The 23,254-nt window shown below is 52.5% G+C and overlaps 1 protein-coding gene across 2 annotated transcripts; it reads left to right on the forward strand.

Annotated features, from left to right (window-relative positions):
• Nucleotides 1-368: 368 nt before the first annotated feature.
• TFR2 (transferrin receptor 2) lies at nucleotides 369-21,961 on the forward strand. 2 transcript variants are annotated; one of them, XM_030933220.1, is made up of 18 exons: nucleotides 369-655; nucleotides 935-1,178; nucleotides 1,282-1,468; nucleotides 10,120-10,260; nucleotides 10,333-10,444; nucleotides 10,550-10,672; nucleotides 11,478-11,621; nucleotides 11,758-11,897; nucleotides 12,666-12,829; nucleotides 14,453-14,572; nucleotides 15,593-15,675; nucleotides 15,763-15,826; nucleotides 15,925-15,992; nucleotides 16,079-16,155; nucleotides 16,238-16,322; nucleotides 16,408-16,635; nucleotides 16,983-17,123; nucleotides 21,269-21,961. In XM_030933220.1, exons 1-18 carry the CDS (start codon nucleotides 623-625, stop codon nucleotides 21,536-21,538), a joined length of 2,424 nt encoding a protein of 807 aa, XP_030789080.1. In that variant the 5' UTR covers nucleotides 369-622; the 3' UTR covers nucleotides 21,539-21,961. The 2 variants fall into 2 exon arrangements, with proteins under 2 accessions (XP_030789080.1, XP_010376029.2); XM_010377727.2 differs by having other exon boundaries at nucleotides 11,505-11,621.
• The last annotated feature ends 1,293 nt before the right edge of the window (nucleotides 21,962-23,254 follow it).

Below are 23,254 nucleotides of genomic sequence, written 5' to 3' on the forward strand. Positions count from 1 at the left end.
GAGACGCACATGCACACCACCAGACCAAACCCCCAAGTCACACCACTGTGGTGACTCCAGCTTAGAATGCCACTGGGTCAAGTGTCAGGGCAGGGAGGACAGCTGATATGGCATAGAACCTGGGGGCACTGGGGGACCCTGAAAGCCAGATAAGGAAGAGGCAGATGTCTTAGGGGTGAATCTTCCACCTGGGCATGGCAGGGCTTAGGAAGGGGTCCCCAGGATCCAGGGAGGGGTAAAAGCAGGAGAGGGGAGGGGGCACCCATGTCTCTCCCCTCCCCCACTATCGGCCCCCTTCCCCCACCCCTGATGGGAACTAAGAGGCCAAAGTCCGCTCCAAGGTCAAAAAATTGATTGCTTTGCAGGGAGGAGGCAGGTGTGGGGCTGTGGAGAGATTGGCAGGGGAGAGCACAGCCGCTTGTGCTCTGGCCTGGACTGAGGGGCCACGTCTGGAAGGTTGGACTGAGGCCAGGACTGTGCCCCCACCCTTGGGGGTGGTAAGGAGCAGCCTTGGCTCAGGCTGCCTGCCAGGGCTGATAAGGGGCCCTCCTGGGGCTCCCGCAAACGGTTTATCGGTTTATCGCTGGGGGACAGCCTGCAGGCTTCAGGAGGGGGCACAAGCATGGAGCGGCTTTGGGGTCTACTCCAGAGAGCGGTAAGACCAGTGGGATTGAGAAGACCCCTTAGGCCTTCTCTCTACATCCCTCAGCCCCCTCCCAAGCCCCTGACGCGGGCCCCTCCTGGCCTGTGTCCTGACCTCGCTTCTTCCCACCCCTGCCCCTCCTTTCTAGCCCACTCCCCTCAGTCCCTCCCCCACGCCCCCGCCACCATGCTCATTTGACACCCTTAAGTCACTGACCTCATTATTGCCAGATGCCTCCCCACCCCACCCCCGGCCTCTTGCCCCAATCTCATGCCCACCTCGCCTGCACAGCAACAACTGTCCCCAAGATCCTCTCAGACCGTCTACCAGCGTGTGGAAGGCCCCTGGAAAGGGCACCTGGAGGAGGAAGAGGAAGACGGGGAGGAGACACTGGCCCACTTCTGCCCCATGGAGCTGAAGGGCCCTGAGCCCCTGGGCTCTAGACCCAGGCAGCCAAACCTCATTCCCTGGGCAGCAGCAGGACGGAGGGCTGCCCCCTACCTGGTCCTGACGGCTCTACTGATCTTCACTGGGGGTGAGAGTCGTCCCCCTCCCCTGAAGTAAAGGGCCTGGGCTGGGGGAGATTTCTGGGGTCCAGAGGTGGGCACAAAGAGAATCCCCATCTTGCCACCCACCAGCCTTCCTTCTGGGCTACGTCGCCTTCCGAGGGTCCTGCCAGGCATGCGGAGACTCCGTGTTGGTGGTCAGTGAGGATGTCAACTATGAGCCTGACCTGGATTTCCACCGGGGCACACTGTACTGGAGCGACCTCCAGGCCATGTTCCTGCAGTTCCTGGGGGAGGGGCGCCTGGAGGATACCATCAGGTAGGGATGGCCCTGTCCCATCCTGTTCTAGAGTGTCCCTCCCCTCATCCGCTCAGACTGGGCCTCCCTGCTTCCTTGCCCAGGCCTCTGGTGTGCGGGTCCCCCTCCTGAGTCCTCCCATCTGCCTCCCTGGTCCCCCTGTTCAGTGGTCCTGGGAAGGATGGCAGGCATTCGGAGCTGAGGTTGCAGGGGACTGAGGCTCTGAGGGTGGCATATTTGGGAGGTGAGGGAGCTGACTGTCTGAGATCAGAGGGGTCCAGCATCCAATATCAGACCTGACAGACCCAGAAAAGCCTTGAAAGCCTAACACAAGCGCCTAGATTTGGACCTGGGGCAGCAGCAGGGAGTGCTGAGGGGTTCTGAGAAGGCGCATTCTAGGGAATCAGAAAAACAAGCAAGCAAGTCTGGGCAATATGGCGAAACCCCGTCTCTATTAAAGAAAATACAGGCCGGGCGCGGTGGCTCAAGCCTGTAATCCCAGCACTTTGGGAGGCCGAGACGGGCGGATCACGAGGTCAGGAGATCGAGACCGTCCTGGCTAACACGGTGAAACCCCGTCTCTACTAAAAATACAAAAACTAGCCGGGCGAGGTGGCGGGCGCCTATAGTCCCAGCTACTAGGGAGGCTGAGGCAGGAGAATGGCGTAAACCCAGGAGGCAGAGCTTGCAGTGAGCTGAGATCCGGCCACTGCACTCCAGTCCGGGCGACAGAGCCAGACTCCGCCTCAAAAAAAAAAAAAAAAAAAAAAAAAAGAAAATACAAAAATTAGCTGGGGATGATGGCGAGTGCCTGTAGTCCCAGATACTTGGGAGCTTGGCGGGGGAGGATCGCCTGAGCTGGGGAGGCGGAGGTTGCAGTGAGCCGAGATTGCACCACTGCACTCCAGCCTGGGAGAAAGAGCGAGACTCTGTTTCAAAAACAAAATAACGGCGGGGCACAGTGGCTCACGCCTGTAATCCCAGCACTTAGGGAGGCTGAGGCAGGCGGATCACTAGGTCAGGATATCGACACCACCTTGGCTAACGCGGTGAAATCCCGTCTCTACTAGAAACACAACATATTAGCTGGGCATAGTGGCAGGCGCCTATAGTCCCAGCTACTTGGGGAGGCTGAGGCAGGAGAATGGCGTGAACCCAGGAGGCGGAGCTTGCAGTGACCCGAGATTGCGCCACCGCACTCCAACCTGGGCAACAGAGCGAGACTTCCGTCTCAAAACAAAACAAAACAAAAACAAACAAGCAACAAAAACAACAACAACAACAAAAAAACAAAAGAAAAAGAAAAACAAACAAGCAAATGCATTTGCGGGTGCAGATTCAGAAGCTAGGTCCACCCATAGCCCTCTTTTGGGAGGGGAGTAATTTTTCAGCGGATTCGCCTGAGTTTTCTAAGTAGGAAATCAGCTAAGCTACAGATAGTAGAAGATGGAGATTCTGTTTTCCAATGCTTATACCTTCTAAGTGTTTTTTTTTTTTTTTCATTTCTCATTGCATTGGAGAGGACATTAATTTAAGGTAACAGTGGCAGTTAAAAGTACCTTTTCCTATTTCCTGACTTTAATAGCAATGCTTTTATAATACTTTGCCGTTAAGAATGTACTTTGTTGTGCTCCAGACAGCTTTTGAAAATGAATTAAGGAAGTTTCCTTTTATTCCTAGCTCACTGAGACATTTATTTTATTTATTTATTTATTTATTTATTTATTTATTTATTTATTTATTTATTTTGAGACAGAGTCTCGCTCTTGTCACCCAGGCTGGAGTGCAGTGGTGCAGTCTTGGCTCACCACAGCCTCCGCCTGCCAGGTTCACGCGATTCTCATGCCTCAGCCTCCTGAGTAGCTGGGATTACAGGTGCGTACCATCACGCTTGGCTAACTTTTGTATTTTTAGTAGAGACAGGGTTTTGCCATGTTGCCCAGGCTGGTCTCCAACTCGTAAGCTCAAGCGATCTGCCAAAGCACTTCGGCTTCCCAAAGTGCTGGGATTACAGGCATGAGCCACCACGCCAGCCTCTTGTTTAATGTTTATATAGTAATTTGTGTTAATAGATTTCCTTATCTTCATGAGCTCAATGCTAACCTTGATCAAGGTGTATGATTACTCTTGATATGTTGCTGGGTTCACCTGCTGAAAGACCTTAAGTCTGTGGAATCAACAATGTTCAGGGCTTTATTTTTTCAGATGTGTGCCACTATGCCCAGCTAATTTATTTTTTCTTTTTTTGAGACAGAGTTTCGCTGTTGCCTAGGCTGGAGTGCAGTGGTGCGATCTCGGCTCACAGCAACCTCCACCTCCCAGGTTCAAGCAATTATCCTGCCTTAGCCTCCCGAGTAGCTGGGATTACAGGCGCCTGCCACCACACCCAGCTAATTTTTGTATTTTTAGTAGAGGATTTCACCATGCTGGCCAGACTGGTCTCAAACTCCTGACCTCAGGTGATCCACCCATCTCAGCCTCCCAAAGTGCAGGGATTACAGGCATGAGCCACTGAGCTCAGCCTAATTTTTAATTTTTTTAGTAGAAATGAGGTCTCCCTATGTTGCCCAGGATGGTCTCAAACTCCTGGCCTCAAACAATCCTCCCACCTCAGTCTCCCAAAATGCTGGGATTATAGGCATGAGGCACTGCACGCAGCCTGCTCAGAGCTTTTAAATTAAATTACAGGCCGGGTGCGGTGGCTCAGGCCTATAATCCCAGCACTTTGGGAGGCCGAAGTGGGCGGATCACAAGGTCAGGAAATCAAGACCATCCTAGCTAACACAGTGAAACCCCATCTCTACTAAAAATATAAAAAATTAGCTGGGCGTGGTGGCAGGCACCTGTAGTCCCAGCTACTTGGGAGGCTGAGGAAGGAGAATGGCGTGAACTCAGGAGGTGGAGTTTGCAGTGAGCCGAGGTCACGCCACTGCACTCTAGCCTGGGCAACAGAGCAAGACTCTGTCTCAAAAAAACAAAACAAAACAAATACAAAATTAGCCGGGTGTAGTGGCACATGCTTGTTATCCCAGCTACTCGGGAGGCTGAAGCAGAAGAATTGCTTAAACCCAGGAGGCAGAGGTTGTGGTGAGCCAAGATCGTGCCATTGCACTCCAGCCTGGGCAACAAGAGTGAAACTCCGTCTCAAAAAAAAAAAAAAATTAAATTACATTAACTTTTTTTTTTTGAGTGCAATCTGGGCTCACTGCAGCCTCGATTTCCCAAGCTCAGGTGACTCTCCCATCTCAGTGTCCCGAGTAGCTGGGACTACGGGGAGGGGGGCCACAACGCCCATTTAATTTTTCATTTTTCTTTTTTCAAAATTATTGTGTTTTTTAGAGACAGGATTTATTTATTTTTATTTATTTTTATTTTTATTTTTATTTTTGAGACAGAGTCTCGCTCTGCTGCCCAGGCTGAAGTGCAGTGGCTGGATCTCAGCTCATTGCAAGCTCCGCCTCCCGGGTTCAGGCCATTCTCCTGCCTCAGCCTCCCGGGTAGCTGGGACTACAGGCGCCCGCCACCTCACCCGGCTAGATTTTGTATTTTTTAGTAGAGATGGGGTTTCATCGTGTTAGCCAGGATGGTCTCGATCTCCTGACCTTGTGATCCACCCGTCTCGGCCTCCCAAAGTGCTGGGCTTACAGGCTTGAGCTACCGCGCGCGGCCATTTTTTTTTTTTTGCAACGGATTCTCACTCTGTTGCCCAAGCTGGAATACAGTGGCGTGATCTTAGCTTGCTGCAACCTCTGCCTCCCAGTTTCAAGTGAGTTTTGTGCCTCAGCTTCCCAAGTAGCTGGGACTACAGGCGTGAGCCACCACGCCCAGCTAATTTATGGTTGGTTGGTTTGTTTGTTTTGAGACAGAGTTTCACTCTTGGTGCCAAGGCTGGAGTGCAATGGTGCGATCTCGGCTCACCGCAACCTCCGCCTCCCGGGTTCAAGCGATTCTTCTGCCTCAGCCTCCCAAGTAGCTGGGATTACAGGCATGCGCCACCATACCCAGCTAATTTTGTATTTTTTGTGGAGATGGGGTTTCTCCATGTTGGTCAGGCTGGTCTCAAACTCCTGACCTCAGGTGATCTGCCTGCCTGGGCCTCCCAAAGTGCTGGGATTACAGGTGTGAGCCACTGTGTCCGGCAATTTATGTATTTTTTTTTAGAGATAGGGTTTCACCATGTTGGCCAGGCTGGTCTCAAACTCCTGGACTCAAGTAATCCTCCTACCTTGGCATCCAAATTTCTTGGATTACAGGCATGAGCCATGGTGCCCAGCCTGTTCAGGGCTTTTTTTTTTTTTTTTTTTTTGAGCAGTGTTTGGTTGTCTGGGTACAGGCTGAGCAGGTAGATAGTTTGACAGGTCTAGAAGCAGGGTGCGGCACTGAGGCAAAAGACGGGTAGCAGTTTTGGGGAGAGATCAAGGATGTTGCGGTGAGCCAAGATCGCACCATTGCACTCCAGCCTGGGCACCAAGAGTGAAACATGGCTCCGGGTGGGATGGAGAGGGAAGAGAAAGCGGGGGGAGATGATAGATGTGGAGTTCCAGGACATTTGTCATGTTCAATGGGGTTGAAGAGCAGGTACAGCGAGGGTAACTGGGGGAGTTGGAACCTGACAAAGTCTACTCAGAGAGTAGGATTCTGGAACCTTGAAAACTTCCTGATACAATATGTCCTATGCATCTCAGAGTCTCCAGCACCTACCACAGTGCCTGGCACTTACTAGATGTTCAGTAGATCCTCAATGGATAAGTATTCCAGAGATGGAGTGTGGGTAATGACAAGATGCAGGATATGGGCCAGGCGCAGTGGCTCACGCCTGTAATCCCAGCACTTTGGGAGGCCAAGGCAGGTGGATCATCTGATCAGGAGTTCGAGACCAGCCTCGCCAACATAGTGAAATCCTTCTCTACTAAAAGTACAAAAATTAACTGAGTGTGGTGGCGCATGCCTGTAATCCCAGCTACTCGGGAGGCTGAGGCAGGAAAATCGCTTGAACCTGGGAGGCGGAGGTTGCAGTGAGCTGAGATCGCATCAGTGCACTCCAGCCTGTGCGACAGAGCGAGACTCCATCTGAAAAAAAAAAGATGCAGGATGTGACCAGGGAAGTGGAGTGCCTGGACTGGAGGTGACAATGATGAGATAATTAATTCATTTATCCAACAAATATTTTGGGGGACCTACTATGTGGCAGGTGCTACGCTAAGCAGGTGGTGTTGAGATAACAGAGACTAAAACAGTTTAACTTTGTTCTCATGGTGCTTACAATCCACTGGAGAAAACCAATACTAAACTAACAATCATTCACGACTACATAATTATGAATGAAATCATTGCTTTGAAAGAAAAGCAAAGGATGTGAGGCTCAGTGTGGTGGCTCACACCTGTAAGCCTAGCACTTTGGGAGGCTGAGGTAGGAAGATCGCTTGAGCCCAGTTTGAGACCAGCCTGAGCAACATAGAGACATCCTGTCTCTTAAAAAAATAATAATAATTTGGCCGGGCATGGTGGCTCACACCTGTAATCCCAGCACTTTGGGAGGCCAAGGCGGGTAGATCTCCTGAGGACAGGAGTTTGAGACCAGCCTGGCCAACATGGTGAAACCCTGTTTCACCCTTTTTAGTCTCTACTAAAACTACAAAAAAAATTAGCTAGGCATGTTGGCGGGCACCTATAATCTCAGGTACTTGGGAGGCTAAGGCAGGAGAATCGCTTGAACCTGGGAGGTGGAGGTTGCAGCGAGCCGAGATTGCGCCATCGCACTCCAGCTTGGGCAACAAGAGTGAAACTCCATGTCAATAATAATAATAATAATTATTATTATTATTATTTAAAAAAAAATAAAAAATTAGCCTGGTGTGGTGGTGCATGCCTAGAGTCCTGGTTATTCAGGAGGCTGAAGCAGGAAGATGGCTTGAGCTTAGGAGTTCAAGGTTGCAGTGAACTATGGTCATGCCACTGCACTCCAGGTTGGGTGACAGAGCAAGACCCTATCTCCAATAAAAGAAAAGAAAAGGGGCCGGGCGCTGTGGCTCACACCTGTAATCCCAGCATTTTGGGAGGTGAAGGTGGGCTGATCGCCTGAGGCCAGGAGTTCAAGACCAGCCTGGCCAACATGCCAAAACCTTGTCTCTACTAAAAAAATACAAAACTAGCTGAGTGTGGTGGTGGGCGCCTGTGTTCCTAGCTACTCAGGAGGCTGAGGCAGGAGAATCACTTGAACCCAGGAGACAGAGGTTGCAGTGAGCCGAGATTGCACCACTACACTCCAGCCTGGGCGACGCAGCGAGACTCTGCCTCCAAAAAAAAAAGAAAGAAAGAAAGAAGAGAAAGAAAGAATGAGGGAGGGAGGGAGGGAGGGAGGGAAGGAAGGAAAGAAAGAGAAAGAAAGAAAAGAAAGAAAGAAAGGCCGGGCGCGGTGGCTCAAGCCTGTAATCCCAGCACTTTGGGAGGCCGAGGCGGGCGGATCACAAGGTCAGGAGATCGAGACCATCCTGGCTAACACGGTGAAACCCCGTCTCTACTAAAAACTACAAAAAACTAGCCGGGCCGGGCGCGGTGGCTCAAGCCTGTAATCCCAGCACTTTGGGAGGCTGAGACGGGCGGATCACGAGGTCAGGAGATCGAGACCATCCTGGCTAACACGGTGAAACCCCGTCTCTACTAAAAACTACAAAAAACTAGCCGGGTGAGGTGGCGGGCGCCTGTAATCCCAGCTACCCGGGAGGCTGAGGCAGGAGAATGGCATGAACCTGGGAGGCGGAGCTTGCAGTGAGCTGAGATCCGGCCACAGCACTCCAGCCTGGGTGACAGAGTGAGACTCCGTCTCAAAAAAAAAAAAAGAAAGAAAGAAAGAGAGAGAGAGAGAGAGAGAGAGAAAGAAAGAAAGAAAGAGAGAGAGAAAAGGGTGTAAGGAAAGACTAACCAGGGTCCTGATTTAGACTGCAGTTTGGGGAAGGCTTCCTTGAGGAACTGACGCGTCCAAACTGACAGGATGAGTAATTTGTCAGGCAAAGAGACTGTGGAAAAAACATTCAGGTCAAGAGTCACCACTTGCGAAGGGTCTGAAATGGAAGATGGTGGCCTCTTGGAGGAAGGGAAAGATGGTCCACATGGCTGGTGAGATGGATGTAGCTCAGGCCCTAAAGGGTCTTACTGGCTACTTTAACTGTTTTGAATTTCATTCTAAGAGGAAAGAGAGAGAACTGGAGTATTTTGAACAATATAGTATCATGATTAGATTGGGGGGATTTTTTTTTAAGGTTGGGTGTAAAGAATGGAGTTGATTGTACTCCTGAGACCATAATACAGTGTACGCATTGGTTGGTGAAAGGACCTTCCTAAAAAAAAAAAAAAAAAAAAAAAGAAAGGACCTTCCTTTCCCATTAATTTTCCTGCCTCATCTCTGAGTGATCCTCCCCACTCCCCTCCCCATAAGCACCTCATCTCATGCTTTTGATGTGTGTCTTTAAATATACATATGAGGCGGGTCACCGTGGTTCATGCCTATAGTCCCAGTACTTTGGGAGGATCATTTGAGGCCAAGAGTTCAAGACCAGCTTGGAAAACATAGCGAGACTTCCTATCTACAAAAAGTGTTTAAAAATCAGTGGTTGCCCATCCTGGCTAACACGGTGAAACCCCGTCTCTACTAAAAAAATACAAAAAACTAACCGGGCGACGTGGCGGGCACCTGTAGCCCCAGCTACTGGGGAGGCTGAGGCAGAAGAATGACGTAAACCCAGGAGGCGGAGGTTGCAGTGAGCTGAGATCCGGCCACTGCACTCCAGCCTGGGCGGCAGAGCGAGACTCGGTCTAAAAAAAAAAAAAAAAAAAAAAAATCAGTGGTTGGTGGCGCACACCTGTAGTCCCAGCTGCTCAAGGAGGCTGAGGCAGGAGGATGGCTTGAGCCCAGGAACGGGTGATTCCCCTGGGTACCTTGGTGTAAAGTGTCTCCATGAGGCCCACTTGGAGGATGGGGGAGATGAGGACGGTCTCTGCCTGCCCAGTTAGCTCTTTTGAAGAAAAGTGTTTGGGTGCCTGGTGTGTGTGTGTGTGTTGATGTGGGAGGGAACGGGGTTAGGGGGAGAGAGTTAGGCTTGAGCCGGGAAGAACCAACAGGATGATGGGCAGGACTCCCAGCTATGGGAAGTCAGATTTTAAGCAGAGGGAGATCCTGAGATTCTCTGGGGCCGCCCTGGTGGTGATGGGAGAAAAATGGGTCTGCGGAGGGCCCTGCACGGTGGCTCACGCCTGTAATGCCAGCACTTTGGGAGGCCGAGCTGGGCAGATCACTTGAGGTCAGGAATTCGAGACCAGCCTGGTCAACCTGGTGAAATCGGTCTCTACTAAAAATACAAAAATTAGCCGGGTGTGATGGCACGTGCCTGTAATCCCAGATACAAGGGAGGCCAAGGCAGGAAAATGGCTTGAGCCAGGAAGGCAGAGGTTGCAGAGAGCAAGAGTGGGCCACTGCACTCTAGCCTGGGCAACAGAGGGAGACTCAGATTCAAAAAAAAAAAAAAAAAAAAGCGTCCACGGGGAGCGCTCTTTTCCTAAACTCAGGAACCTCTCGCTGGCCCTGACCCTGGCGACCCCACGTCTCTGGCATCCTTCCCTCTTCCCTCCCTCTCCTCCGGGCACTCAGAACTAAGTCCCCACCTCTCCCCGCTTAGGGAAACCAGCCTTCGGGAACGGGTGGCAGGCTCGGCCGGGATGGCCGCTCTGACTCAGGATATCCGCGCGGCGCTCTCCCGCCAGAAGCTGGACCACGTGTGGACCGACACGCACTACGTGGGGCTGCAATTCCCGGACCCGTGAGTGGGCGCGGGAGGGGGCCGCGCGGGAAGGGGACGCGGCTTGGGGCGCTCACCAGCCCCGCTCCCCAGGGCTCACCCCAACACCCTGCACTGGGTCGATGAGGCCGGGAAGGTCGGAGAGCAGCTGCCGCTGGAGGACCCTGACGTCTACTGCCCCTACAGCGCCATCGGCAACGTCACGGTGAGCCCCTCTTGCCCGCTCCTAGGATGGGGCGCGGCACGAGCCCTTTCCTGGGTCTCGGAGTTGGGACGCGGAGAGCGTGCCTCACCGTCCTCTTGTCCCCAGGGAGAGCTGGTGTACGCCCACTACGGGCGGCCGGAAGACCTGCAGGACCTGCGGGCCAGGGGCGTGGACCCAGCGGGCCGCCTGCTGCTAGTGCGCGTGGGGGTGATCAGCTTCGCCCAGAAGGTAAGTGCCCCTGGACAGAGGGAGGGCGTGGGCCTGGGAACCGGAGGGTCGGACTGCCAGTGAGAATGGTTCAGGGTGCTGTGAGAGGGAGACAGGAAAGAAACATGTGGATGGTAAGAAAATATAAGCTGGGCACAATGGTTCTCACCTGCAATCCCAGCACTTTAGGAGGCCAAGACAGGAGGATCGCTTGAGGCCAGGAGTTCAAGGGCAACACAGTGAGATTCCCCCTCTCTACTAAAAAAAAAAAAAAAAAAAAAAAAAATTCTTTATTTTATTTTATTTTATTTTATTTTAGTTAGCTGGGGTGGTGGCACGTGCCTGTGGTCCCAGCTACTCTGGAGGCTCAGGTGGGAGGATCGCTTGAGCCCAGGAGTTCCAGGCTGCAGTGAGCTATGATTGCACCACTGCACTCCAGCCTGGGCAACAGAAAGGATTCTGTCTCAAAAAGAAAAAAAAAGAAAGGGAAACAGAGAAGGGAGGGAGGGATGGAGGGAGGGAGGGAGGGAGGAAGGAAAGAAAGAAAATGTTGGCTGGTCTGGGAACTGAATCAGAAGGAAAAAAGAAAATGTTGGCTGGGAACAAATTGGGGGTTGGGGGAAATCAGATGGGGAAGGGAACAGGAATATGGGGTACCATGGGGCCCGGTGGGATTTGAGGGCTGCCCAGGAGCTGCTGAGGTTGGGAAAACACAGGCCAGGTGGTGGCCCCACACCCTCTCCGTGGGATGGACAGTTGCAAGCAAAAGCCTTGCCATTTCCTGGTTTCTCCTGCCCTTATGAATCGCGTTTTTTTCTGGGAGAAGGAGTCTTTTAGTCACCTTCCTCCCCAGGTGACCAATGCTCAGGACTTCGGGGCTCAAGGAGTGCTCATATACCCAGAGCCAGCGGACTTCTCCCAGGACCCACACAAGCCAAGCCTGTCCAGCCAGCAGGCTGTGTATGGACATGTGAGTCTGGGGAGGCTGGCCGTGCTGTTCCTGGGTCCCGAGGCCACACCTTCTTGCTCAGAATGGGGCTGGCATGTTTTTAATTATTCCTGGAAGCCCAACTCACAGCTTTGCGTGGGCACCCCTTTCCCCACAGGTGCACCTGGGAACTGGAGACCCCTACACGCCTGGCTTCCCTTCCTTCAATCAAACCCAGTTCCCTCCAGTTGCATCATCGGGCCTTCCCAGCATCCCAGCCCAGCCCATCAGCGCAGACATTGCCTCCCGCCTGCTGAGGTGAGGGGAGTGTTGGGGACCAGGAGAGGAGGAGGCAGAGAGAGGGAGGCTGCAGCGAGGCCACAGGGTGACTGTGGGTGAACTAGAAAAAGGTGACTCTTGTTTAAGGCTGCCGTGAACCATGATTACACCACTGCACTCCAGCCTGGGAGACAGAGAGACCCTGACCTTCTTCTTTTTTTTTTTTTTTTTTTTTTTTTTTTTTTTGAGATGAAGTCTTGTTCTGTCATCCAGGCTGGAGTATAGTGGTGCAATCTTGGCTCACTGCAACCTCCACTTCCCGGGTTCAAGTGATTCTCCTGCGTCAGCCTCCCAAGTAGCTGGGATTACAGGTGTGCACCACCACACCTGGCTAATTTTTGTATTTTTAGTAGAGGATTTCACCATGCTGGCCAGACTGGTCTCAAACTCCTGACCTAGTGATCCGCTCACTTCGGCCTCCCAAAATGCTGGGATTACAGGTGTGAGCCACCACGCCTGGCTGAGACCCTGACTCTTAAGAAAAAAAAAAAAGTGACTCTTCTGGACGGACACGGCCCTTCTCCAGGGTTCGCTGTCTGGCAACTGAAGTTCCCACTGGATTGCACACCTACCTCAGCTGAGAACCGTCCAAGGCAGCCCTGACTGCACTGCCCTGCCTAGGCAGGGTCCAGAGGCAGCGATCTGGAGCCAGAAAGGGTGGGAAGGAAAGAAAGAAGGAAGAGAGTGATCTGGACTCTTCTGGGTCTCTCTACAACTTCCAACCCTTTCTGCCTTCCTCCTCTCCAGGAAGCTCAAAGGCCCTGTGGCTCCCCAGGAATGGCAGGGGAGCCTCCTAGGCTCCCCTTATCACCTGGGCCCCGGGCCAGGACTGCGGCTAGTGGTCAACAACCACAGGACCTCCACCCCCATCAACAACATCTTTGGCTGCATCGAAGGCCGCTCAGAGCCAGGTATGCTGTGTGTCCAGTATCACTCACAGCTTGTGGTGGGCTGAGGGGAATTTCTGCCCATACATCCTGGCAAGATAGGGGGCTAGTGCAGGAGGCCCCAAGAGGGGACAGGAGTGGTGCCCAGAGGAGGGAAGCTGGCAAGTTGAGGCTGAACTGGTCTGATGGTGGCAGCAGTGAAGAGACCTCACCTTCCAGCCTGTCTAGTGATGGAATGGGGGTTGTTGCCCAGTAGTGAGCTCCCCAGCACTGGAAGTGAGCAAGCCTAAGTTGGATGATGTTGTAATAGAAACTCAAGCATAGGCCAGGTGTGGTAGCTCACGCCTGTAATCCCAGCACTTTGGGAGGCTGAGGCGGGTGGATCACTTGAGGTCAGGAGTTTGAGACCAGTTTGGCCAACATGGTGAAACCCCATCTCTACTAAAAATACAAACATTAGCTGGGCGTGGTGGCACGTGTCTGTAATCCCAGCTACTCCAGAGGCTTGGACAGGAGAATCCCTTGAACCCTGGAGGTGGAGGTTGCAGTGAGCCGAGATTGTGCCATTGCACTCCAACCTGGGCAACAGAGCAAGACTTTGTCTCAAAAAAAGAAAAGTAAGGAAGAAGAAAAAGAGAAAGAGAAAGAAAAAAAGAAAAGAAAGAAAGACAAAAAGAGAGAGAAAGAAGGAAGGAAGGAAGGAAGGAAGGAAGGAAGGAAGGAAGGAAGGAAGGAAGGAAGGAAGGAAGGAAGGAAGGAAGGGAGAGAAAGAAAAGAAAGAAAGAAAGGACTCAAGCATGAAAGAGAGATCAGATCAGATTAGATAGGACAGATGGCCCTTTCAAGCATAGCTGGGTGTGGATGGCAGTGGAGAATCAAAGTAGGTAATTAAAGATGGGGTAACAAAGCCAAGACTGTCTTCACAAAAAATTTAAAAATAAAAGAAATTGGCAGGGTGCAGTGGCTCGAGCCTGTAATCCAGCACTTTGGGAGGCTGAGGCGGGTGGATCATGAGGTCAGGAGATCAAGACTATCCTGGCTAACACAGCGAAACCCCATCTCTACTAAAAATACAAAAAAATTAGCCGGGCGTGGTGGTGGGCACCTGTAGTCCCAGCTACTCGGGAGGCTGAGGCAGGAGAATGGCGTGAACCCGGGAGATGGAGCTTACCGTGAGCGAAGATCGCGCCACTGCACTCCAGCCTGGGAAACAGAGTGAGACTCCGTCTCAAAATAAATAAATAAATAAATAAATAAATAAATAAATAAATAAAAGAAATTAGCCGAGCATGGTGGCACACATCTGTGGTCCCAGCTACTTGGGAGGCTCATGCAGGAGGATGGCTTGAACCAGGGAGTTTGAAGCTGCAGTGAGCTATGATCGCATCACTGCACACTCCAGCCTGGGTGACAGAAACCCTCTAAGTCCAGAATGACCGCAGGCACCCAGGTGAAGGAGCGCACCATCCAGGGAGGGCCAAGTGGGGAGGGGTGCCCTCTGTAGGGACTGGAGGGACTACAGGCCTGGGGTTGCTCGAATGTGATGGGCTGAGAGATACAGGCTGATGGAGGATGCCCCCAGGGTGCAGGGGGTAGACTTTGGGTACTGCCAGTGTCAGAAGTGTGTCCCAAACATCCCCTCCCCAGATCACTATGTTGTCATCGGGGCCCAGAGGGATGCGTGGGGCCCAGGAGCAGCTAAATCCGCTGTGGGGACGGCTATACTCCTGGAGCTGGTGCGGACCTTTTCCTCCATGGTGAGCAACGGTAAGGTCAGGGCCAGGGCCAGGGCCTGGGCCTGGGCTAGACAGCGGTGGACCTGTGGCCCGAGGAGGATAGGGCAGAGAGGCAGTGAGGGACACAGACTGGCCACTGGTCAGTTGGACCTCGGCTTCCACATTCTACCTGAGTGGCCCTGGGCCAGTCACTTCACCTATATTTCCTCACCTAAAATGAAAGTGAGGCCGGGTATGGTGGCTCACGTCTGTAGTCCCAGCACTTTGGGAGGCTGAGGCAGATGGATCACCTGAGGTCAGGAGTTCAAGACCAGCCTGGCCAACATGGTGAAACGCTCTACTGAAAATACAAAAATTAGGCAGGTGTGGTGGCGGGCGCCTGTAATCCCAGCTACCAGGGAGGCTGAGGCAGAAGAATCGCTTGAACCTGGGAGGCGGAGTTTGCAGTAAGCCAAGAGCGCACCACTGCACTCCAGCCTGGGCAACAGAATGAGCCTCTGAAAGAAAGAAAGAAAGAGAGAGAGAGAGAGAGAGAGAGAGAGAGAGAGAGAGAGAGAGAGAGAGAGAGAAGAAAGAAAGAGAAAACAAAGAAAAGAAAAAAGTGATATGAATGATAATCATAGTCCATGGTCTGTGTCAAGATTAAGCATGTTGGGCTGGACATGATGGCTCATGCCTGTAATCCCAGCACTTTGGAAGGTCAACGCAGGAGAATCGCTGGAGGCCAGGAGTTCAAAACTAGCCTGGGCCACATAGGGGGACTGCATCCCTACAAAAAAATTTTTTAAAAATTGGCTGGACTTAGTGGTGCATGCCTGTAATCCCAACTACTTGGGAGGCTGAGGCAAGAGGATCACTTGAACCTGAAAGGTCAAGTCTTCACTGAGCCATGATTGCACCACTGCACTCCAGCCTGGGTGAGAGAGTGAGACCCTATCTCAGAGAGAGAGACAGAGAAGCAGAGACCCTGGGGGTTCAGGGCAGAAGAAGACAAAGAGAGGGCCTTTGCTTGGCCTGTGCTAAGCCTGTCCTCCTTCCCCTCTGCCCCCAGGCTTCCGGCCCCGCAGAAGTCTCCTCTTCATCAGCTGGGATGGCGGTGACTTTGGGAGCGTGGGCTCCACAGAGTGGCTAGAGGTGATGTGGGGTCCTGGGCAGGTCATTAGGCAGTGGGGAGAGGTGGGGGCGGGGGTTTCCCACTCCACACTGGTCACCCACCCACAGGGCTACCTCAGCGTGCTGCACCTCAAAGCCGTAGTGTACGTGAGCCTGGACAACGCAGTGCTGGGTGAGCCGGGGCAGTGCCACCACCTGGCCCCCTGGGGTCTACCCTTGCCTCTGGGACTAAGCCTTGAGCATGGCATCCCTCCCCTCCCCTTTTTCCAGGGGATGACAAGTTTCATGCCAAGACCAGTCCCCTTCTGACAAGTCTCATTGAGAGTGTCCTGAAGCAGGCAAGAGCACCCCAGGAATAGAGGGTGAAGGGGAGTAGGTTAGGGGGAGGAGCAGAGCGTGATCAGTGCCCTCCCCCCAACCCCAGGTGGATTCTCCCAACCACAGCGGGCAGACTCTCTATGAACAGGTGGTGTTCACCAATCCCAGCTGGGATGCTGAGGTGTAAGTTGTGGGGGTAGGGAGAGCTGAGGAGAGATGTGGGGGAGCCTGAACCCACAGATCCCTCCAACCTGCCTGCCCCCAGGATTCGGCCGCTACCCATGGACAGCAGTGCTTATTCCTTCACGGCCTTTGTGGGAGTCCCTGCCGTCGAGTTCTCTTTCATGGAGGTGAGACGTCTTCCCCCTGCCCCAGACACAGCGCTAGTATCTCAGCCTGTCTGCCTCTGCCCCAGCGTCCACCCTGTCCTGGCAGGACGACCAGGCCTACCCGTTCCTGCACACAAAGGAGGACACTTATGAGAATCTGCATAAGGTGCTGCAAGGCCGCCTGCCCGCCGTGGCCCAGGCCGTGGCCCAGCTCGCAGGGCAGCTCCTCATCCGGCTCAGCCATGATCGCCTGCTGCCCCTCGACTTCGGCCGCTACGGGGACGTCGTGCTTAGGCACATCGGGAACCTCAACGAGTTCTCCGGGGACCTCAAGGTTCAAGAGGCCCACCCTGCTCTTGGCCTCTGGGAGTGGGAGGCACTGCCAAGGCCAGGGGATCTGGCGTCTTCTCTCTGCAATCCCTGGGGTCTAGGTTCTCTCTGGCAATCCAGCCCTTTAACCCCCTGCCTCCAGTCTCCCAGCCCCTAGCACGTGCCATCTCCCAACCTGGCAGGTGCAGGATCTTCTCCCCACTCCCTTCATCCCACCCCCAGCACTCTGTCCTCGTCTACCCTCCTGCCAGGTCTAGCCCCCTCCCCCATGCTAGGCGGGAGCCCTTGTCACCACGCTAGGCGCGGGTTCTGGCCCCTGCCGCCAGCCCCAGCCCGCGCCTCCGCCCCCAGGCCCGAGGGCTGACCCTGCAGTGGGTGTACTCGGCGCGGGGGGACTACATCCGGGCGGCGGAGAAGCTGCGGCAGGAGATCTACAGCTCGGAGGAGAGAGACGAGCGACTGACACGCATGTACAACGTGCGCATAATGCGGGTAAGGCCCCGCCCCTCTCGCCCCGCCCCCAGTGTCCTGCCCCTCCCTGGGGCTCCTCCTCCCGGACCTGGCCAGGTCTGCGCTCTCCTCTCTCTCCCCGCCTACACAGTCCCGGTCCTCTGGGTGCTCTCTTCCCAGTCCTGGAAGCGCAGTGCTCATAGATCGGTCAGCCTGGAGGACCCGAGCGATCAAAGTGATGAAATGGATAGGGAAGGCCAGCCCTTTAGCCACAGTAGCCTGGTTTACACCTGGCAGAACTGGGACAACCTACCCTCCCTCACCCCTCCTCGCTGACTCCCCTCCTATAGCTCCCACTGCCTCCTCGACCCTTCTGGAAAGAAAAAGCGTGTCCACACTTGTCCACAGTACAAGGTTACAGGCTGGGAAGTGCAAAACGCTAAAGATATTCAGAATATAGAGAGCTGTTTTCCTTCTGGCAATGAAATGGGTGAAATCCAGAAAGGCTGCCTGGAGGAGGTGTCACGTGAAAGTTAAACAAGAGCTTATTCCCTCACCAATCCCTTCTGCTTAGCTTTGAATCCTTTGCAGCCCACACCCCACCTCCAGTTCCCAACTCCTCCTCTTCCTTGCATTTCCTCACTCCAAGAACTCAACCCCTCAACCCTTTGATATCAAAAAATGGGTGAGTAGGGACTGTGGCCATGGGGAAAGGTCTGCAGGGCAAAATAGTAAACAGGATAGTCTTCAGTGAGTGTGGAGTGAGCTGGAAACTGCAGTGTACACAGAGCCACGTGTGCTCATGCACTCACGGTTTTCAGAGTGAGCATGGCTACCCCTTGGAGGCTCATGTTCTCTCTCCTCCTTGCATTTTCCTGCTTGTGCCCTCTGCCTGTCCGCCTTGGCCATTTACAAACCTATTGCTCTTGCTCATTCTCCCTTGCCCAGACTAGAATGCAGTGGCACCATCTCTGCTCACTGCAACCTCCACCTCCTGGGCTCAAGCGATCCTCCCACCTCAACCTCCCTAGTAGCTGGGAGTACAGGCACATGCCATGACGCCTGGCTAATTTTTATATTTTTTGTAGAGACAGGGTTTTGCCATATTGCCCAGGCTGGTCTCAAACTCCTGGCCTCAAGTGATCCTCCCACCTCGGCCTCCCAAATTGCTGGGCTTACAGGCGTGAGCCACTGCATCTGGCCTTCTCCTCTCCTTCTTATATCTCTCTCTCCATTCATTCTTCTTTTCTCTTTGTCTCCTCTACTGTGACACGGGTGACCCTGGGGTGAGGCAATAGATTGGATACGGTTCATTCTCATTCACAGATCTTGGTTTAACCTCAGCTGTGTCAGCATCCAGAAGACAAAAAGACACCCTCTTTTCAAGTTGCCATACCCCTGTCCCCACCAGGGATAAAAGGGACCTGTGTGTTAGACGCATGACTTAGGCCAGGCACAGTGGCTTATGCCTGTAATCCCAGCACTTTGGGAGGCCAAGGTGGGTGGATCATCTGAGGTCAGGAGTTCGAGAACAGCCTGACCAACATGGAGAAACCCCATCTCTAATAAAAATACAAAATTAGCCGGGCCTGGTGGTGCATGCCTGTAATTCCAGCTACTCAGGAGGCTGAGGCAGGAGAAGCGCTTCAGCCTGGGAGACATAGGTTGCGGTGAGCCAAGATCACGCCATTGCACTCCAGCCTGGGCAAGAAGAGCGAAACTTTGTCTAAAAAAAAAAAAAAAAAACAACAATGCATTACTCAGGCCAGGCTCAGGGATGGAGAGGGAAGGACTCAGGACTTCAGAGCCTGCAATAGCGTTGGGTCAGACCCAGTGAATTTTGTGGCTCTAGACCAGGGATTGGTGAACTACTGCCACTGGCCAAATTGAAACTGCTGCTTGTTTTTTGTTTTTTGTTTTTTCTGAGACAAGGTCTCACTCTGTTGCTCAGGCTGGAGTACAGTAGCATGATCCGGGCTCACTGCAACCTCCGCCTCCCGGGTTCAAGCAATCCTCCCACCTCACCTCAGCCTCCTGAGTAGCTGGGACTGCGAGGACACACCACCACACTCTGCTAATTAAAATTAAATTTTTTGTAGAGATGGGAGGATCTCACGATATTGTCCAGGCTGGTCTCAAAATCCTGGGCTCAAGCGACTCTCCCACCTCAGCTTCCCAAAGTGCTGGGATTACAGGCGTGAACCTCTGCTGCCTGTTTTTATAAATAAAGTTTTATTGAAACACAGCCATACTCATTGGTTTTCATGCTCTCTATGGCTACTTCTGTGTAATAGCAGCAATGTTAAGTAGCTGCAATAAAAGCAGCATGGCCAGCAAAGCCTAAAATATTTACTATCTGGCATTTTGCAGAAAAAGTTTGCTGACCTCGGCTTTAGACTGTGACTTGGATCTTGAAGAACAGGCAGGACGTGGGTTGATGCAAAGTAAAGAGGACATTTCAGGGTGGAGAGACCCAGAATTTGGGTGTGACAGTGAAATCAGTCTGGTTTTACTTGGAAGCAGGGTGTGGACCAGCAGAGCCAGAACAGGGGCCCCATGGAGAGGCAGAGGGGAGGGGAGCACCAAATAGGGTTATCAATCAACCGTGGGGAGCCTCAAACACCAGGATTAGAAGTTTGGATGTTAAGGGTGTTAGCATCAAGGAAATTAGGGAGGTTTTTGAGCAGAGAGGTGATGTGAGCAAAGGGGAGTTTTTATTTTTATTTATTTTTATTTATTTATTTTTTGGAGACAGTGTCTTACTGCTGCCCAGACTGGAGTGCAGTGGTGCGATCCCGGCTCACTGCAACCTCTGCCTGTCAGGTTCAAGCGATTCTCCCACTTCAGCCTCCTGAGTAGTTGGGACTACAGGCGTGCACAACCATGCCTGGCTGTTTTTTTTGTTTGTTTGTTTGTTTTTTGGTTTTTTTTTTTTTGTTTGAGTTTTTTTGGTAGAGAAGGGGTTTCATCATGTTGACCAGGCTAGTCTCAAACTCCTGACCTCAAGTGATCTGCTCACCTCAGCCTCCCAAAGTGCTGGGATTACAGGCATGAGCTACTGCGCCCGGCTGGGAGTTTTTGTTTTTCTGTTTTTCTTTTTCTTTTTTTTTTTTTTTGAGACGGAGTCTTGCTCTGTCGCCCAGGCTGGAGTGCAGTGGCGCGATCTCGGCTCACTGCAAGCTCCACCTTTTGGATTCAAGCGACTGGGTGAGGAAAGAAGACTAGGGAGAACTACATGCAGGCTTAGGGGTTCTAGATATAGAAAGAAGGGGAGGCCTGTTTCGGCGGCTCACGCCTGTAATCCCAGCACTTTGGGAGGCCGAGGCAGGTGGAACACGTGAGGTCGGGAGGTCGAGACCAACCTGGCCAACATGGTGAAACCCCCGTCTCTACTAAAAATACAAAAATTAGCTGGGCGTGGTGACGATCACTTGAACCCGGGAGGTGGAGATTGCAGTGAGCTGAGATCGCGCCACTGCACTCCAGCCTGGGCGACACAGCGAGTCTCCGTCTCAAAAAAAAAGAAAAGAAAAGAAAAAACAAGTAAAAGAAAAAGCACACGGGTACAGTTTTGTTACAGGTATAGTAATTATGCAAATAAAGCAAAAAGAAAAAGGAAAACAAAAGAGAAGCCCAGCTGGTGAACGTATCCTACCTAGCCACTGGTGACGTCACAAGATGGCTATTCCTGATTGGGCAGCCAAAGGGAGGTGGGACTTAAGGAAGCTTTCAACTCGTATTTATGCAGCAGGTAGTAGCTCCCAGGCTGGATTAGAAAATCGCCTGTAATCCCCGCATTTTGGGAGGCTGAGGCGGGCGGGTCACTTCAGGTTAGGAGTTCGAGACCAGCCTGGCCAACATGACGAAACCCCGTCTCTACTCAAAACACAAAAATTAGCCGGACGTAGTGGCGGGCGCCTGTAATCCCAGCTACTCTGGAGGCTGAGGCAGGAAAATCACTTGAACCCCGAAGGCAGAGGTTGCAGTGAGCTGAGATCGCGCCACTGCACTCCAGCCTGGGCGACAGAGCGAGACTCCGTCTCAAAAAAAAAAAAAAAAAAAAAAAAAAAAAAAAAAAAAAAAGAAAACAGAAAAAAACAAAAAGGCTGGCTGGCGGGAAGGGTGATTCGGGCCTTTGCTCCCGAGCCTGAGCCCCCCACCCTGACCTGATCCCCCTCTCTGCGCAGGTGGAGTTCTACTTCCTTTCCCAGTACGTGTCGCCGGCCGACTCCCCGTTCCGCCACATCTTCATGGGCCGCGGAGACCACACGCTGGGCGCCCTGCTGGACCACCTGCGGCTGCTGCGCTCCAACAGCTCCGGGACCCCTGGGGCCACCTCCTCCGCCGTCTTCCAGGAGAGTCGCTTCCGGCGTCAGCTAGCCCTGCTCACCTGGACGCTGCAAGGGGCAGCCAATGCGCTTAGCGGGGACGTCTGGAACATTGATAACAGCTTCTGAGACCCTGGGGATCCTCAGATCCCCCTGTCCCCTTGTCGAGAGCTCCTCTGCTCCTCACTTGAATGATTCAGGGTCAGGGAGGTGGCTCAGAGTCCACCTCTCATTGCTGATCGATTTCTCATTACCCCTACACGTCTCTCCACGGAGCCCAGACTGCAGCACAGATATCCACACACCCCAGCCCTGCAGTGTAGCTGACTCTAATGTGATGGTCATACTGTCAGTTAATCAGGGAGCAGCATCCCTTCAATCACAACCCCTTCCCCTTTCTGGGGTCCTCCATACCTAGAGACTAGGCCTTGGGACCTGGCCAGCTCTCTTAGTGGGAGAGATCGCTGGCACCACAGCCTTATGGCCAACAGGTGGTCTGTGGTGAAAGGGGCATGGAGTTTCAATGTCAATAAACCACCTGATGTCAATAAACCATCTGGTGACATTTGTTATTGATAAGTGCCTTCATGTTTCTTCCTCACCCTCATGCCCATCCCATCCCATCATCCCTTCCTGGAGACCTAGGAAAGGATTAGGCAGAAGGGACCAGAGAGGGTGCACACAGGAATGCTGTCTCCATGGGGAAAACTGAGCTGTTTCTATCACTTAAGGAAACTGCCTAAGGAAATATTGAGGGTCCCTTCTCCAAAGACCACCATAAAGCAGGTGGTCTTTGGAGAAGGGGCCTTCAGTATCCTTTTTTGTTTTTGAGACATAGTCTCACTCTATAACCCAAGCTGGAGTGCAGTGGCACAATCTCGGCCCACTGCAACATCCGCCTCCCGGGCTCAAGCGATTCTCCTGCCTCAGCCTCCCGAGTAGCTGGGAATACAGGTGCGCACCACCACGCCTGGCTAAATTTTTTTTTTTATTTTAGTAGAGACGGGGGTTCCACCATGTTGCCCAGGGTGGTCTTGAACTCCTGAGCTCGGGCGATCTGCCTGCCTCAACCTCCCAAAGTGCTGGAATTACAGGCATGAGCCACCACACCCAGCCAGTATCTTGTCCTGGGATGAGGAATGGTTACATAATTTGCAAGACCTGCAGCAAAATGAAAATGCAGGACCCCTTGCTCAAAACCAGAAAGAAGCTGGGCATGGTGGCTCATGTCTGTAATCCCAGTGCTTTGGGAGGCTGAGGCGGGAAGGTCATTTGAAGCCAGGAGTTCAAGATCAGCCTGGACAACATAGGGGAGAACCTGTCTCTACAAAAAATAAAAAACTTTAGTGGGGCATAGTGGTGTGTATCTGTAGTTCCAGCTACTCAGGAGGCTGAGACAAGGCAAGGATAATTTGAGCCCAGGAATTTCAGGCTGCAGTGAGCTATGATCAAGTCACTGCACTTCAATCTGGGTGACAGAATGAGACCTTGTCTCAAAAAAAAAAAAAAAAAAGCAACAAAGCTTTTGTTTTTGTTTTCTACAATTTCTCAACCTGTCATGGTATTCTTTTATTTGATATTTAATGTTGCACTCCCTTGGCCATGGGGACCCACTTTCAAAACATAAATTCATGCTTGAACCCAGGAGGCAGAGGTTGCAGTGAGCTGTGATCATGCCACTGCACTCCAGCCTGGGTGACACAGCAAGACTCTGTCTCAGGGAAACAAAAATTATTAAGAATTTCAAGGCTGGCACAGTGGCTCATGCCTGTAATCTCAGTACTTTGGGAAGCCAAGGTAGGCAGATTGCTTGAGCATAGGAGTTTCGGAGCTGCCTGGGCAATA

Source organism: Rhinopithecus roxellana, chromosome 6 (assembly GCF_007565055.1).
Source record: "Rhinopithecus roxellana isolate Shanxi Qingling chromosome 6, ASM756505v1, whole genome shotgun sequence".
Classification (NCBI taxonomy): Eukaryota; Metazoa; Chordata; class Mammalia; order Primates; family Cercopithecidae; genus Rhinopithecus; species Rhinopithecus roxellana.